This window comes from Eptatretus burgeri, chromosome 1, assembly GCF_056783735.1.
Source record: "Eptatretus burgeri isolate ZD-2024b chromosome 1, Ebu_testis_v1, whole genome shotgun sequence".
In the NCBI taxonomy this organism is placed as follows: Eukaryota; Metazoa; Chordata; class Myxini; order Myxiniformes; family Myxinidae; genus Eptatretus; species Eptatretus burgeri.
Window position 1 is genome coordinate 20,244,531 of NC_140961.1, and position 17,425 is coordinate 20,261,955.

The window sequence follows — 17,425 nt, forward strand, 5'->3', positions numbered from 1 at the left end:
GAACTTCTGCAACAGTGTTGGGAAGAACTTTCCAAACAATATTTGATTTCCATTGTAGAAAGAATGCCACGAGTATGTTCGGCTGTTATATCTGCAAAAGGTGGATACTTTGATGAGTCAAACATTTAGATTAAATTTTGTTTAACAAAACGATTCCATGATTTTTTTTTATCTGCAATTGTTTATTTGTTCTTTGCTTTAATTTCAGAGTACATTGAAACATTAAACTGCTAAAATTGCAGTAAAAACTGGAAAAATGCGGGTGTTGTAAAACTTTTGACCAGTAGTGTATATCAGTAAATGAAAATTGCTTTTCCTTTTATTTTGCCGAATGGACCCAAACACGGTGCATTAGAGAGTTTCGTCTTCTTCATTTTGGTTCTGGTATCGGTTCGAACGTGCATTAAACGCAAACAAATTTTTATCTCCTGAACATTCATTGGGACCGATAGGGAACGTATCGCAAAGCAATTCTCGCTCTTGTTCAGTTATGGAGCTTGTAGGAATGTATGGGCAATTCCTGCACCTTGGACGAGGTGTCCTATGACATTTGGTAGAATGTAGTATTTGTGTAATTTTTCAGTGGTTTGTGAATACACTTCGAGCCAGCAAGACGTACTTGCAACATGTATATACTCTAATATTTAAGGTTTGAGAGGATGATTCAGAGGCATCACATCCCTTTGAGTTGTCTAGTGTGGGTTTAATTCCAAACCTGACCAGACTGTTGGATTGGTCCTTTGCAGGTGGAGCATTACATCTAAAAGTCTGCCGTCCATGAGGTGGGATGTGAAGCTGGTTACCCGTCTGCTAGCAATAGCCAGTGGATGTTAAAATCCCACTGTGTCTTTGGACAGAGTGGGAGGTGAGTTGAACCCGCCATCCTGGGGGAAATTCCGAATTCCTACCTCACTAGCTCTTCCAACAAAGCCCATATCCCGAGATCTGGCTTTGGCATCCACCTGACCCAGTCAATGGTAGAACCTGGACATGACCGCAATAAATAAAAACAACTCCATTTTGCTTGCATTAAAAAGCAATGATGATCAGTCAAACAACAAACAAACTTCTGAGCCATTTTAGGAATAAATATTTATTTCCATGTTTAACGACATCCACAGCGCCACTGGCACGACAGACACGAACACAAAGGGAAGTTTTGGTGATGGGGCTGCACCAGCTTGTCTGTTTCTACGAATTGTCCTTAAAACTGCCATTTTTTCTATGACATAAGAGCAACGCGCGATTAACTGCACAACGGCAACAGTAATAAAACATCAGGGAGTTTTTACAAATTGAGAAATATGTCTTGAAAAACATGACCAACGTCGTGATGGATAACTGCTTAATATAACCTCATATGCCTCAAATTATGTTAACAAGTCTTTGATTCCATGAGCAGGACAAGCATGCTCCCACTGCCCTGCTCTTCCCATCCCCACCACCGCCAGCTCTTCCCCTACCCGCCCACCACCATAACCTCCCCACTACTTGTTCTTCCTTCCTACTACCTCTCCATCCCTACTACATCTCTTTCCATTGTCCCTAACACCTCTTACCCCTCTCCTTCTCTTTCCCGAACACCTTTCCCCTCTCCTCCTTCCTTACCACCTCTTCCCCCTCTCCTTCCCTTTCCCTACCACCTCTTCCCCCTCTCCTTCTCTTTCCCCTCCCCTCTCACTACCACCTCTTTCCTCTCCCCTCTCACTACCACCTCTTTCCCCTCCCCTCTCACTACCACCTCTTTCCCCTCCCCTCTCACTACCACCTCTTCCCCTCCTCCCTCACTATCACCTCTTCCCCCTCCTTCTCTCACTACCACCTCTTCTCCCCTCCTCTCACTTCCACCTCTTCTCCCCACCTCTCACTACCACCTCTTCTCCCCTCCTCTCACTACCACCTCTTCTCCCCTCCTCTCACTACCACCTCTTTTCCCTTCCCCTCTCACTTCCACCTCTTTTCCCCTCCCCTCTCACTACCACCTCTTTTCCCCTCCTCCCTCACTACCACCTCTTCTCCCCCCTCTCACTACTCCCTCTTCTCCCCTCCTCTCTCACTATCACCTCTTCCCCCTCCTTCTCTCTCACTACCACCTCTTCCTCCCTCCTCTCTCACTATCACCTCTTTCCTCCTCCTTCTCCCTTCCTCCCCTTCCCTCACTACTTCTCCCTCACTACCCCCTCTTCCCCCTCCTCCTCCCTCACTACCACCTCTCCCCCCTCCTTATACCTCACTACCACCTCTTCCCCCTCCTTCTCGCTCACTACCACCTCTTCCCACATGGTTCTGCCTCCCTGACTCCTCTTTCCCCCTCACTGCCACTTCTTTCTCTCCTCCCTCACTACCAGCTCTTCCCCCCTCTCTCGGTACCACCTCTTCCCTCCTCCTCTCACTACCTCTTCTCCCCTCCTCTCTCACTACCACCTTTTCCCCCCTCCTTCTCCCTTACTACCACCTCTTTCCCCCTTCTGCTCACTACCACCTCTTTCCATCCTCCTTCTTCCTCACTACCACCTCTTTCCCCCTTCTTCTCCCTCGCTACCACCTCTTCCCCCTTCTCACTCGCTACCACCTCTCCCCCTTCTTCTCTCACTTCCATCTCTTCCCCCTCCTCCCTCAATATCACCTCTTCTGCCCCCTCCTTTCTTCACTACCACCTCTTCCCTCCTTCCCACCTCTTCCTCCCCCCCCCCCCAAATATCTGTCATGCATCTGCTCACAGGCATTTTTTTAAAGTTGGACTGGAGTCTGAACTATGTGTTCATCCTTTGGCTTGTCCACTTACCAAATGCCATTTTCAAAAATAAATAAACTGCATCCTTAATCCTCAACCTCAACCCTCAAGTATGGAATCCACTTCATGGATGTGCGGTGCAATCATTATATAACAAAGTAGACAATACAGGTAATCTCAGACTCCAAAGTCAACCCCCAAACTCTCAACCTGTAATATGCAATCAGCATTATGCCATCATAGCATTAGCATAATCAGCATTATGACATCATAGCATTAGCTGATTAGCATAATCAGCATTATTACACTTCAGTCGGTGGATTCAAACCTCGTAGATGCCACAAAGCACAACTCTCACTTCTAATTTTTTATCAGTACTCACCCCGGAACGAGCTCATCGTAAGATGGTGAGTTAGCCTAGATTTTTTCAGTGTGTGCAAACAATCTTCTGTCATGCATTCTTGGAGACCCTTCTGTTACTCCTTTAAAACGCCTGCACAGAGTGTGCCGGAGGCATCGTGCGTGGGTTTTGGCACGAATCCTCACACAACGGACCAAATGCTGATAAAGATAGTTCTTTCTTCTTGCTGCATTTCGATAACTTAAAATGATTTTTAAAACTCTGATGTAATGGTTGCCAAGTACTTACATGACCTTGTACTCAACTAATAGAGCTGTTCGAAAAAAGCCAATTTTAGCAGTGATCATCGATCAAACCTCACCGTATTTAATGGCTCGCGGGGTAGGCTGCCGAGCCAATGATTCTGGTAGTTACAGCTGTGGTCCCTGATTGGAGAACCAGGACCTGTATACATGATGTTCTCCGATAGGATATGTACGTATAATTGTAGACTCCGGCTTCAACAATACCTTCTCATGTTCAAACCCTCAATATAAACTCCCATCTCCCCTTCCATTGCAAGGATCTAGGCCCGAGTGTAATGTAATACTTCGCCTGACTCTCCTGCAGTGCCCCAATAATAATCAATCTCTAATTGGCCTTTTCCACCCTTGCTCGACTCTCATTAGGGACATTTCTTTATTTCAAGGAGCCAGCATTTATCAGCAGGTTTGAGGTAAGAATCAAGCATCGGTGATGGTGGCCATTTTGTTTTTGTCAGACATTTTGTTTTTCTGGATATTCATGACAAGGACTGGAGAAAATAAACACAACAAAATGCAAAACTATGATTGTGCACTTTTCTTGCTGTTCAAGGTAGTTGACCAACAGGGGATAAGAAAAAAAAAATTGATGGGCCTTTACCGTTTAATTCCAGATTACGATGTATGTTCACGTGTCTGAGAACCTGCAAACATTCAAATGTGATCGAGGATCTAGAATCTTGACTTTGGTAGTCCATATGGAAAGCTTGTGGGGAATGTTAAGGCTCAGAGCAGTTAATCGTATTGTCACATCCTCCAAGCAATCCACCAATGAGCATCTTCATCACCTTTGACCCGCTCAAGTTTGATAAGGCCTCACCATTTTTTTTGTCTTTCCTGTCATGGTCGGTCGAGGATTGCATTCATGTGCAACATTATTGGTGAATCGTAAATAAATAGTATATCTGGAGAAATACAGTAGACGAGTGGCTACTTGAGCAGGATTTGTACTCTGTGAGACATCATTGTATGATCTGATATTATTTGAACTGATGGAAGTTTGACTTTCGCCAACTTTGGAAGTTTGGTCATCAGATCTGCAGATATTTTAAAGACGAGTATCCTCTATCTTGTGCACTTTCCATTCTTTTCTGACCTTAATTTATTTTTTCTTTGTAACCCCTCTTTATGAAAGCCCCATCAATCTTACGATGACGGAGCAAATGTGGATGTCACGGAAACTCAGAAATTGGCATGTGGCAGAAATAGTGCCACCTTTGGTGATAGCCGGTATTACACATTATCTTCCGTTTATCTTGTGATGTTGAACAGAAGGTGGGCCAGGAAGGGTACTCCCGCCCTGAGACCAGGAATTCCTGCGGGTATCAACAAAAAATAATTGTTAAAGGTTTCCTCGTGCTGTTTCATCACTCAGCCTTCTGCTCTACTTTGACTCAAAGCTCAACCTTGATTCTAACATAAGCAAACTATTCTTAAAGAGACCCTGAAAGTAGAAAATGGCACTGGCGTCAGTGTGGATTTGAACGAGACAAATATCTAACCCACATTGGGATCATTTTGCTTTTACTAACCCATGGGTCCGAAACCACATAAAACATTGGAATGGTATCAAAAGGCAAAGTAAGAAATTTTTGTTTTTGTTCGATTTGGGTTTGTTTGTGTCCTCATGCCTTTTTCAACAACACCAATTTGCGATCCCAAATTTCAGGCCGACGCGTAGTTCATGGAAACGTAATCCTCAACATGACCTCAACTTGAACCCGAACTGAAAACCAGCTTCCAGGAGAGGATAAGAAGACCTGCGCCTCATGGGAACAAAACGATGTAGAGCAGAGAAGTAACATGGAGTTTGTTCCACAAAATCAAACCCTGATATTAAAGAAATAAATAATAAAAACACATGTGACTATTTCTACCCTCGTAAAGGCTGGAAGAATAATCAGAACGCAATAGCAGTTGTCAAGATTTTGTAAGAAACAGGAAATCACAATCTGAGGAAACGAGGAATTAGCATAAACTTGGCAGGATCCGTGGGAAGAATCGATGCAGTGTAGGAGCCAGAATGGTCATGGTGTAAATAGGTGACCATCGGGTATGACCCCACACGTTCTAACTGATTGGGGGTTAAGGGTGAGAATGAGGAAAGAAAGACAAACTGAGGAGGCCGATGGGAGCCTCGACGGTTGGTCCTTTATATAGGGTATGTCCTTATAATGTCCTTAATGACCCGCCGGCAGATAGGACAGGCTGGGTGTATCTGACGGCGTAGGCGCTCCCCACATTCGAAGCATAAGCACATGTGACCACACGTGTAAATCACCGAGTCAGCGAGGCGCTCAAAGCAGATGGTGCACTCTCCACGGTTTCCCAGTGCAACTGTTTCTTCGGATCGTTGAGTCGGCGGTGGAAGTGGCAGCAACGACTGTTCTTCATCATCTGGAGACCCGGGTGCTGTAACTGTTTTGAACACAAGAGGTTATTCTCTAAAGTCTTTGCTCCCCAATCTCGAAGGTATATTCTGTCATTCCCTCCATCATTAAGTCTTGCTCCATTTTTCTGCCTCTGGGGTTTTCCATCTGTTTTAACATTTTAAAATTGAGAAACAAGGTTGTCCTAAGGTGCTGCTTACCGAGAGAGGAGGACGACGATGAAAGAAGTGAGCTTCTGTGGCTGGCCGAGCTTTCGGAACAGTCAGCCAGAGTATCTGGTGAAGGAAGACCACATCTGACGGGTGGTAGAGTTGCTGCTGAAGAACCCGGTTTATGTGACCCTGGAAAGGACAATTAAAATGAGATCTCCAGAAGAACTATGAGAAGTCTTCATTTTGTAATACAAGGTATAGGTTCATGGAAGAACAAGACAAGAAATGGATGGAAGGTAATGATACTGACAGCAGGGAGGAGGGGGACAGGTGGATTCGGAACAAGCGGCTGTATGGATGAATTGGCACCAGAGGAGGAGGAAGCCTGTATATAAGAGGAATGGATCAACACACCATTCAAGCGGCACCATGTTGTCCCTCTTATCAACTATCAAAGGACAATCGGTGTCAATCTTATTACTACTTTGTTGAAAGAGAAGTTTTGTTCTTTATAATTCCACTTGCTTCAGCAATAACGTTCTACGTTGGTGCCTTTTGGTAATAACTGTGGTTCCTCACTCATATTGTGTCCGTTAATGGATTGCCAAGCTGTGAAGTTGTAAATATATTGCTTAGTAAACAATAACAGGATGTTTTGGGAATTGATGGCACTTCTCACACACACACACACACACATCTGTTCTCTAGGAAAGTATGATGATAAAGCAGGTGTAGAACTCCGTCAAGGTCAGAGACGATTTGGGCAAGGAGTGACTGTACTCGTAAAGCAACTATTCATACGAATACGCACAATGGTAAGTAATCACATGACTTGAGGTGACACAAGATCGATGAGGTCATTTTGGAATATAATGGATTGCTCCGAATGCCAACTCCTCACCGAGAATTTTCAGTGTGTTCTTAACGCCCTGAAGTCCGAACAGCAACCAGAGCAGCTGAGAAGGGTCGACGCAGACCAGCATGCCCTCCTGTGTTCCGTTTACGCTCAGGTGCACCTCACCATCAGGCATGAGGGCAAAACCCAGAACGACCTCTCCTCCACGACCACGCCATGACACTGCAGTGTGCAAGCATCTTTTACTACGTATTTACGTCATGTCACCGGATATTCGAATTAACAAGCAACTCCAAGAGGCTGTATATTTATTGCATATGCTAATATGGCAGAATATTTAACCAACCCCCCCCCCACTTGCCCCCACACACCCACCCTTATGTACATGCTTTATAAATGCCCCCTTCCCTTTGTTTCCCTCTCTTTACTCTCACTTCCTCCCAAACTTGTTTCCCTTCTCTTCATACTCCCCCCACATTCTCTGACCATCCTCTCCCTTTTCTCAATTAGGATTTCCCAATTTAGTTCCACTCGGTGCGTATACAATAAATACATGGTCCGCATGTCATATTTATAGAAAACAAGATCTGACCCGAGAACAGCTACCACTTTAATATTCCAACATTGTCATCAAGCAACTGCTCATGACATTTTATAGGCAGGACGATAGAACTGTAACTCGGGAAGTAGATCTCCTGTTGCTAAGCTGTAAATGTCAATTTTGAATGGTGAATACCTTGGCCATTGTTTCTCTGGAATGCAGCCGGTAGAGGGCAGACGGACACCACAACCCAGTACTCACGCCGATCCACCAGTGAGTGGGGATCATTGGGAAGGTCAGTAGGACTCAGGGTTGCTGGATCACATGATGTCAAACCAAACGTCAGGGGCTCTCCTGGCCGTGATAACCCACGGACTAGGATATACACCGTCTCACCGATGGTAATAGGTCGTCCACTGAAAACAACAGCATGGCCAGGTCCATCGACACCAGGTTGGTCTGTTGGCTTTCCTTCGGCCTGGGTACGGTCCTCTGAAAGACTAACAAGTGGTCCATGCAATGGATGGAACAATAGGTCCTGGGCAAGTGAGTCTGGAATGGTGCAGAGAATTTGTGCAGACAAAGCCGATGGTGTAGCCTGTGATGATTCGATATGGGTTTCTCGTAGTGATGCCACCACATCACCAACCGGTCCCTCACTGTTATGGTCCTGGGCTGGCTCGTGCGGGGAGGGCAGGCGAGGACAGAGCGGAAATGGGGAAAGTCGTCTGGAAGGTTTCACAAACATCGTCTCTGTCCATGATGGGGGGAACGTGGTGCAAAAAAGAAAAAGGAAAAGTTCAAGTCAAGCTTTCAAGACTGAGATAACAGTTCGTTGTACTGGCTCTATATCTGTCATCCGAGCTGATGGCTCAATTTGTTTCCATTGTCTATCAAGCACTTGCTCTTGCTGCTGAGGACTTAAAGTGAAATGTGAACTGTAACTTCAATCTACACAAATGATTATGTTTGAACATTATAAAATTTTTCACTTTACATCATTGTATGGATCATGCATCATCAAACAGAAAATATAACTAAGTAATCTTCCCAGTACACGTAATTTCTGAGTAGATCAACACATCTTGCTATTAGAGGCCCTTGATTGGTTGTCAAATGCATGAGACAAACATACTGTAAAGAAAATGGCCCCAGGAGTGGGATAACTAGTTGGTTATTTTTATATCCTAAGAATAGCTGTGTGCCAGAGAATGGGTGTCTCGTTGTTTCCTCATCATTCCTCTCATCCAGCAGATGCCCCACCTCCTTGCTCTGTCTGAGATATGTCCTCCCCCACCCCATGTTTCTGCAGCGTGCTCAAGGTCTGCCAGCAACCCCATTCTGGTAAAACTCCCAAAATCAAGAATCACTGCTCACCTTCACTCTTTCATTCGTCTTTTTCCCCACCTTTGGAACAAACTCCCACATTCCCTTCAATCCAACTCGCTCACACTCTTCCCTCCAGGTCTTCAAAACAGCTGTTCACCACCATCTCTTATCTTCCCACATCCAAAACCATGATCTTTTCTACCCCCGCTAATCAACCCCAAACCCACCTCCTTCAAATTCCCTGCTTTCCTTCCTGAAAGTCTCTGTCGTGGAAGGACCTCAAAGTTCCTGTAGTGTCCATCTTGTTTACCCTGTGTAACCCGCCCCATCCCTCTCCCTTCCACAGATCTCCTCATGTGTCAATTCCCCACCTTTGTGCTTCCCTCTCCCACCCCTCTTCTCTCCTGCTCCCCTTGTTATAAGTTCTGTGTTCGCTCTTATATGATCCTTGACATTGCATATAAAATTTCTGTCATGTCTTTTGATTATTCAACTCTGAAGCATCATGGGGCCACCCCAACAGTCATAGACCGTGCAAAGTAACAACTCTCAGAACAGCTGCCGAAGAGAATGTCAATCGGCTTGCCATGGATCTCGAGGGGGCCAAGAAAGCCAACTCTGGACAAAAATAATCATTTGGTGACAGTGCAGACAGAGGACAATTCAGGAAAAGGAGATTATAGGGAGAGGAAGATTATGTTGCAGTTGTAGATTATCACAGAATATGATCATACTCCATATGTTGGGATGGCATGGGGGAAAAAAATAGCCACCCATTCAAATGTGTACAAAAGAATACCCCTAAAAACTATGATAAGAGTGAAGTCATAAGCAATTAAAAGGCATACGTTTTATTCTCCAATAGTTTCATAACTAACAAGAATGAAAAATATGCCAAAATACATCGCTCAACTACCAGATCGAGAGATCACAAAATCACCGATTTGTTCATCCTCAAAATGTTGATAAACGTCATCGCGCCGAGCACAATAACAGCTGAAGAAATTACAATGATTCCTGCAGAAGGACGCGACGATCTCTCTTCCCTATTACACCCGCATAATAACAAATTATTTTTTGAAAGGATCATTGATCAACTTCAAAATCATAGACAATACCTTTTTTGTAATTTCTTATAATAAATAATTGACCTCAGTGGGTCCAGAGCCAGAATCGACCACAATAGAGGATGTGTGTGTGTGTGTGTGTGTGTGTGTGTGTGTGTGTGTGTGTGTGTGTGTGTGTGTGTGTGTGTGTGTGTGTGTGTGTGTGTGTGTGTGTGTGTGTGTGTGTGTGTGTGTGTGTGTGTGTGTGTGTGTGTGTGTGTGTGTGTGTGTGTGTGTGTGTGTGTGTGTGTGTTGCAGACCCGGGATTTGGGGCGAAGACCACGAGGGGTGAAATACCTCAGGTTCCCACCAGACTCTCAGAAATCGCAGGCCGCCGCACACGAATAACTTCATGACACGGCGGTCGCTAATTGACCGCGAACGCCAATGACTCAAACATGTGACTTAGGGTCCTCTATCTAATTAATTCCGTTTACCGAAAGGTCACATGATCTAAATACCGGGGAACACTCCCTCAGTACGCACTTCCTCAAACCCGATCGCCTTACCAGATCAGATGCAGCCGAGCGGAACTGCCAAGCACGTACCGGCTAGGAAACATTTTTGGAGAATAACGTCCCGGCTAAAATAGGGTGCGGGCGATGTTGGACAAATGGAAGAAAACATGAAAATGAGCTGGGAACATTTCTGTGCAATGCATTTATTTCCAACCAAGTGAGGAAAAGTATGTGGCACAGAGAATGGGGTTTTATTTTCTGCACAGCAGGGGAGAGCAAGGAATTTGTGGGTTGCGGCAAAAGGCAACTTACAAAAGAAGACAGAGCAGAATTCTTGGACAGGCACCATCACACACACACACACACACACACACACACACACACACACACACACACACACACACACACACACACACACACACACACACACACACGAGGAAAGTTAGAAAGCCAAGGAAGAAAGAGAAAGGTGAGGATGAGCTCCCTCAAAATACCTGGTGTGGTTGGCTGACCAACACGGCCCAGGACACTGAGGGAGGGGTAGTTGGAAAGATACTGGTGTCTTCGGTGTGGACGTCAGGAGGTGCTATGTAGGTGACGTGAGGGGTGCGGTCTTGTGCCAGAGGAAAATGTGATTGCGAATCAGTAACATTCTTCTTTGTGCGTCCACAGAAGATGGGAGAGAGGGGTAGATAGACAGAGGAGAATAGATGCGTGAGGAGAAAGATCCCGAACCTAGCCGTGTAAAGGTCTGTATGTGTAGTGTGTACCTCTGTGGGACGCTCCGCCTGAGCGTTCCCCACCTCGTGATATGGCGTGTTATCTCCTCCTTATTTATTCGCTGGGGCTCGTGGCAATGTGCGCTCCACATTGGTCCATCTGGCTGCGTGGGGATGTCGGGATGCGTGCTTCAAAGAAGAAGCGTGCTCAAACGGCTCCGTGCTACTTCCTTTATGAGCCCCAGGCGAAGGATGGGGCAAGGACTGGAGAGCGACACGCTGTGGCCCAAATTCTGCTCCTCCATTGGGCCACAGCAGTCATGGCCACACCCCGCCAGGCTTCGGGACCAGAAGCCGGCTCAGATGCCTTCCAGCTTCGGCACGGCTCGGAGCTCCTGACTTAACTTAACATGGGGGCATGCTCCCTGAGCCGGGACCCCGGCCCTGAATGTGCACCGAGTGTAGTCTGTATGTCTGATGGCTGCGGACTTTCTACGCCACCCACGGGCTCCTTCACGAGCCAAAATACACACCCGGGACCCGAACCAAACTCCTGGATCATCCTTCCCACGACCCCTCCTCATTGCTTTGGGTCTTGCCATGGTCTGACAACTGGATGAGAATTGCAGCAATTCCGCGTGCTCACCCAGGACGTTCCCAGTGAAATGCTGTGGAGCTATTAGCGTCTGTTGTGTGGTCGAGCATCGCGCAGTATGGAGGACAATCTGACGCCACCAGGTGCTACATGAAATAGAGTGGCAAATTGTAGCGATGCAGAGGTACGAGGGGGTGCAGGCGTATTTTTCCTGTGTGCGGGAGGCGTTTGTGGTCAAAGTGGTGAAATTTGGTGAGCGAGGTTCGGAGTAAAGTGAGGTGCCAGTTTGGAATTGGCGCACAGATTTGAATGAAATAATGGCGTGCAAATTCCCGTGTGTGGGTTGCTTTGTGTGCAGCGGGGATGATCCGAGCCATGGGAGGCATCGCGGTGTGCTTTTAAACAATTGCCTATTGAATGGCGTGTGTTCTTGCATGTTTGTCATGCACTATGGCTAAAAGGAAAGGGTTAGAGTAAGGGGTCAGAATAAGAATCGGATATTTATTAGACCTCACTATGAGACCCACACAAAGCACTTCGTCCCGTTAACACACTCGACATGAGGGGAGGACTAACTACACGAATATTAATGAAATAACTGCCTGGGAATCACTGTATGTTGGTTGCCATTGCCATAGAGGCATGCAGTTTTGCAGAACCGCAACTATATATATATATATATATATATATATATATATATATATATATATATATATATATATATATATATATATATATATATATATATATATATATATATATATATATATATATCAAAATGTTGTGGAATGATTTGGAAGAACTGTGGTGTACAAGTTAGGTGTGTGACAAAGAAGAATTGATTTTATTTTGGTGTCGATGTGGATCTGGATAAAAAAAAAATTATTTGATGAAATGTTTCTTTATAATTGAAAAATAGGGCTAAAAACGATATGTAGCATGATATTTCAAAAACATTTTGGACTGGTTTTGATAAAACTCTGTGAATGAGTTGGGTAGGTGAAAAGAACAAGCCAATTCGATTTTGGCTCAGGTATGGATGCAGATCCGTCCTTTCAGTGGAATACAAAACGTAAACTGTTCAGCCTGGTGGGAGGTACTCTCCTGGGTGCCATTCTAGTTGTTTATGTGCTCCTTCCATGTTCTATTATGAGGACATGTTGTAAAGTAATGCCTCCTATTCCTTTTCCCCAAAATAGGTAAAGGTATTCAAATGAAACTATGTGCATTCTGCACATTAGGTCTTCCCACCACTGGGTGAAAAATTTTGTGTTTCTGACACTCGGTGTCTCAGTGCAACATCAGTCAATTTGGTGGAGGGCAGCACGACATTGTCAGAGCTGTGAAGTGTGAAACACTGGAGATGAGATTTGGGATGACTGACTGCAGATGAGAGTTGCGATGTTGGGATGACTGACTGGAGATGACTGGAGTTGAGAGTTTTGTGCACTCTTACAATCCTGAGATTAAGAGATGGTCAACGAAGTACCACCACAAAGGATCACAAGCCCTGACTTGGCTCTGTCACATTTTTACCTCTTTCCTAAGCTTAAGGAACACTTTTATGGGGAACATTTTTCTTCCAACGACGATATCAAGGCTGCGGTAAAGTGCCAGTTAAGTCAGCAGGATGGAGTTCTATCATGACAGTATCACAAAACCACATGAACGTTGGTAGATGTGTGGACCGCAGTGGCAATTATTTTGATAAATAAATTTGCACTATGGTGGAACAAAGATTGATGTTTGTGTCCGTCTTTGTTTCATTCGAATATCTTTACCTGGTTGGAGAAAAATAATTGGAGGGATTACTTTTCAGCATGCCCTTGAATATGTTTTTTCTATTTGTTCGAGAAGTGTTACTTTATATAATTTTGTGTGCTCCTTTTGTGTCCGTTACGCTTTATTCTAAAGGGTTCCTTCTGTCATAGAATAATAAAATATGGTACCATTGGCACCGCTACGATAAACTCCAAATCCTGTTCAAAGATACCTTTATGATTAAAAACGGAAATTATGTTTTACAACTTTGAAATATTTGTTCCAAGTAAATGGATTATTAGCTTTCCAACGGTACCATCTTTATTATTCTACAACACGAGGAACCATTTACAATAATTTGTGACACACACACACACACACACACGGACGGTGCTTCTTTTAGTAATATATTGGGGATTAGGGCCGTGGATGATGGACATTTGTAACTGACAGCTTTGTAGTAAGCAGGAATCACGAATCACGATGCATGGTAATGTTTCCTGTTTTACTTTTGCATCTGTTCACTTTGATTGAGCCCGTCCATCATTTCTCAGATATATGTTCACGAGTATCATTCCTGGCTCTGCTCTCGGTGCAAAATAAAAGATGATGTAGGCACTTATTCAGTCATCATCAACTGTTTGGCGATTGTCTGCTTCATTCTCGCATGTCATGTAAGTTATGCAAGCTGCCACTGCTGTTTATGCCTTCAAAGGGGAACTTTTTCAGTTTAACCTTTCACTTTCCAACATCGTGCTGCTGATATCTCTACTGGTTCACATTGTAAAATGATTTGCATTTGGAAAGTTTTTTTGGTTTTTTTAAATAACCTTGCCAGCCTGTGCTTGCAAATTCACACGATCAGTGTTTTACTTTCTCAGTTATATATGGTGTAACCCTATAAGGGGTCGCAAGACAACATGACCTCCCAAAACTGATAACTTCCTAAATTAATGATGATCAATAATTCTTTTAATTATCCCACCAACATGTTCCCACCTTGCCCTGTGTAACCACGAACACAACACCATCAACCACCCCTTTCCCCAGCCCCACAACCTCACTTTGTGCATACCGAGTGTGAGTACGTAGGCAATGTGTTCTCTTGTTACCCCATGCATGCAAAGTGGGGTTAAGCAATTGGTTCACTTCTGTCCTGTCTGTCCGTCTGTGTACAAACATCAGTTTATGATGGAGAAACAACTTTATTTCAATTGAATGTTATATATTGAACATGAACCTGAACATGAATCGGAAAACAATCCTGTAACTTAACAGTACTTTGGCTCTGAATTCGTCCCGATCGCACATGCACGGAGGAGTGAGATCATCTTTTTTTACTCTGTCTGCCTGTTTGGTAGTCAAACAAAATTGAAAATCATTCCAAACAGGAAGCTTACTGTTTTTAAGGACGTTATTAAAGGACACAAACAACAAGCACGGATAACTAATGTGTAACGCCTTAAATATTAAGGTGGTGTCAAAGACACTGCGTCAACAGCAGTAAACTTCCGGAAAAAAAATCTACAACTTTTAAAATCTATATTTTACAGTGTTTCAATTGAACTGTGTGCTTGAACACTGTAGAATACAAATCCCCTTTTTGGCACTTTCAAAAACCTGTGTAGCAGTACTTGGACAAAAGATGACATTTTACGTCATCACGACGAATCAAATTTGCCGCTTGTAGACCCTATCGATGTCATTGTTTCTCAAGACAGCATGGGGTAAGGTGTTCCAGGAAATTCTCGTTGTTCGCTTTAATGTTATTATTGTTATATATTATGTCAAAAGCTCTTTTATTTCGATGGCTATAAAGAAGGCAGCATGATAGGCACGGTAACAAACACCGTACCATGTTATCCAAAATCCTCAAATAATTTGTTTTGGTTGATTGAGGTAGATCCGATCATTGTCTGTAAAATAGCGATACGTGAGTGCTATTTGAATGAAAACTGTGATTTTCTGTGATGAAAGTTAAGCTGCAAATAAAATATTTATTTAAAATGCAATTTTGAGGAAAAACAAAATAAACATCCATCTTCATCCTACGTCCATCAAGCTCACAACTACAGCTGTTTGTCCACATCTATGATCAGTGTGTGATCCTTCGTTCCAGTGTTGGTGAGTTGACCTTACTCTTGCATTGTTCAGTCCTCCCACGAGAATGTAATTGTGTATTTGAAAAACAATTGAAATCTAGTCCGTCATGCTCCATAAAACGATTCGGAACATATTGAAAGCCTTTGAGCAGAAGATGACACGTGATATGCATGCTAGTTTTGGGTTTTTTTTTTATAAAGCTAGGGAACATATCGTTAGTGGAGAAGATTGAAAGCAAATGTGTATTTCATGTGGTGCTTCAATGCGCAAGGCATGCAGGAGAGCGTGGGAGAAATCTAGGAAACTTCCGATAGGCAACCGGGTGCCTTTGTAATTGACAATAAGAGATAACAGTTCTTCTTTTATGGCCCCAATTATTCCTACATTCCTGTGGGGTTTGCCGGGGGGAAGTTTTTGGCCCAAATCTTTCAGGAACCGGCTGGTGGGGCCTGACGCTCAACTCAGTAGTTAGGGCAGGATTTAGTAATAAGTTCAGAGTGTCGGTGATAGCTCACCTACTCCTCACAAAGTACACCCTGAGATCTTTAACATCTACCAACTAATGCTGGAAGACGAGACGCCCAGTTTAACGTCCATCCAAGGGACGGCACATACATTGATGAATCTCCCTACCTGTGAAACATCACGATGACAGTTTGTAGCTGGGTCGAGATTCAAACTCAGGCTAGACAGCTTAGAGGGGAGTGTGCATACTTATAAGCCATCCTGCCAGCCTGCCAATAAGAGATAACACCAATCAGAGGAATTTATTTTTCTCGTTCAATAAGGCACATAATAATGGGAACATGACGGCATGGCTCCGGCGTGTAGAACAATGTGCTCAAGCCCTCGTGTAATCGCGTGGGATCCACTTGAGAAACAGCTTACATAAGCGCCAACTTGATGAGGTCCAGGACTTGGTGAAATGCAGCAAAGACAAGCTTTGTTTTGCATCACTCACTCGCTTTGTCTTTAATGTCAGCCGACAGTTATCTCATACCTTATGATCCCAGCATCATGTGCAATGTGCTCAGATGGGAACACAAAACAGGCCAATTCCAATACATATATCTCAGCCAAGAAGTACGAACACTCGCTTCTGACCTGTCCAGCATTGGTTTGAATCTCAAACAAGCTTCTGTCTCTCCTCTCTCTCGCCGTCTCTGTCTCTCGCCATCTGTCTGTCTGTCTCTGTCTCTGTCTCTCGCCATCTGTCTGTCTGTCTCTGTCTCTGTCTCTCGCCATCTCTCTCTCTCTCTCTCTCTCTCTCTCTCTCTCTCTCTCTCTCTCTCTCTCTCTCTCTCTCTCTCTCTCTCTCTCTCTCTCTCTCTCTCTCTGTCTCTGTCTCTGTCTCTGTCTCTGTCTCTGTCTCTGTCTCTGTCTCTGTCTCTGTCTCTGTCTCTGTCTCTGTCTCTGTCTCTGTCTCTGTCTCTGTCTCTCTCTCTCTCTCTCTCTCACACACCAATCATCCCACTCATTGATGCTCCCACTTGTCTAATATTTAATATCCACCACGTCTGTTTGCCGCTTGCCTCTTCCCTCTCTATTGCTCACCACAACCTCTGCTCCCCCTCCCCCCCCCATATTTATTCTCAATCCCCCACTTTTCAGAATTTCTTGTCATGTAACCATTGTTTCTTGAAATCCCTCCAAAGAGTCTGACATCACTCCCAAATCATCAAAAAAATACAATTCCCAAGGTAAACCAATTTGTGCCCCTTGACGCAACACATCCATCACCAACACGAACAGAAAAGGACGAAGAACTGACCTATTGGTGGAAACCTCCCTTTATCTCCAAACACCGATGAGCAACCATTCCAATTACTGACTGATGTCTTAACTGACTTGAAATAATATGAACACTTGATCCATCATCTTAATACTAAACTCGAAGCACTCCTCCATCTCCCAATCCCTCAATCATCTGCACAATCACCATATCACACGACATTTCCCTATCTCAGTTTTCCCTCGAGCTGTCAAAATCTCCTCTGGCTCTACACCTCTGACTGTCC

General features: G+C 44.3%; 1 protein-coding gene across 4 annotated transcripts in view; it reads right to left on the reverse strand.

Annotated features, from left to right (window-relative positions):
* Positions 1–1,075: 1,075 nt before the first annotated feature.
* LOC147033974 (E3 ubiquitin-protein ligase NEURL1B-like) overlaps positions 1,076–17,425 on the reverse strand; it is a 117,278-nt gene continuing 100,928 nt past the window's right edge. For all 4 annotated transcript variants that reach the window (XM_085874132.1, XM_085874113.1, XM_085874122.1 and 1 more), the window contains exons 3-6: positions 7,532–8,089; positions 6,841–7,017; positions 5,988–6,128; positions 1,076–5,815 (exon numbers count right to left, since the gene is read on the reverse strand). In XM_085874132.1, coding sequence (XP_085730258.1) covers positions 5,550–5,815; positions 5,988–6,128; positions 6,841–7,017; positions 7,532–8,089 — 1,142 coding nt within the window. In that variant the 3' untranslated portion in view covers positions 1,076–5,549. The remainder of the gene's footprint in view (positions 5,816–5,987; positions 6,129–6,840; positions 7,018–7,531; positions 8,090–17,425) is intronic.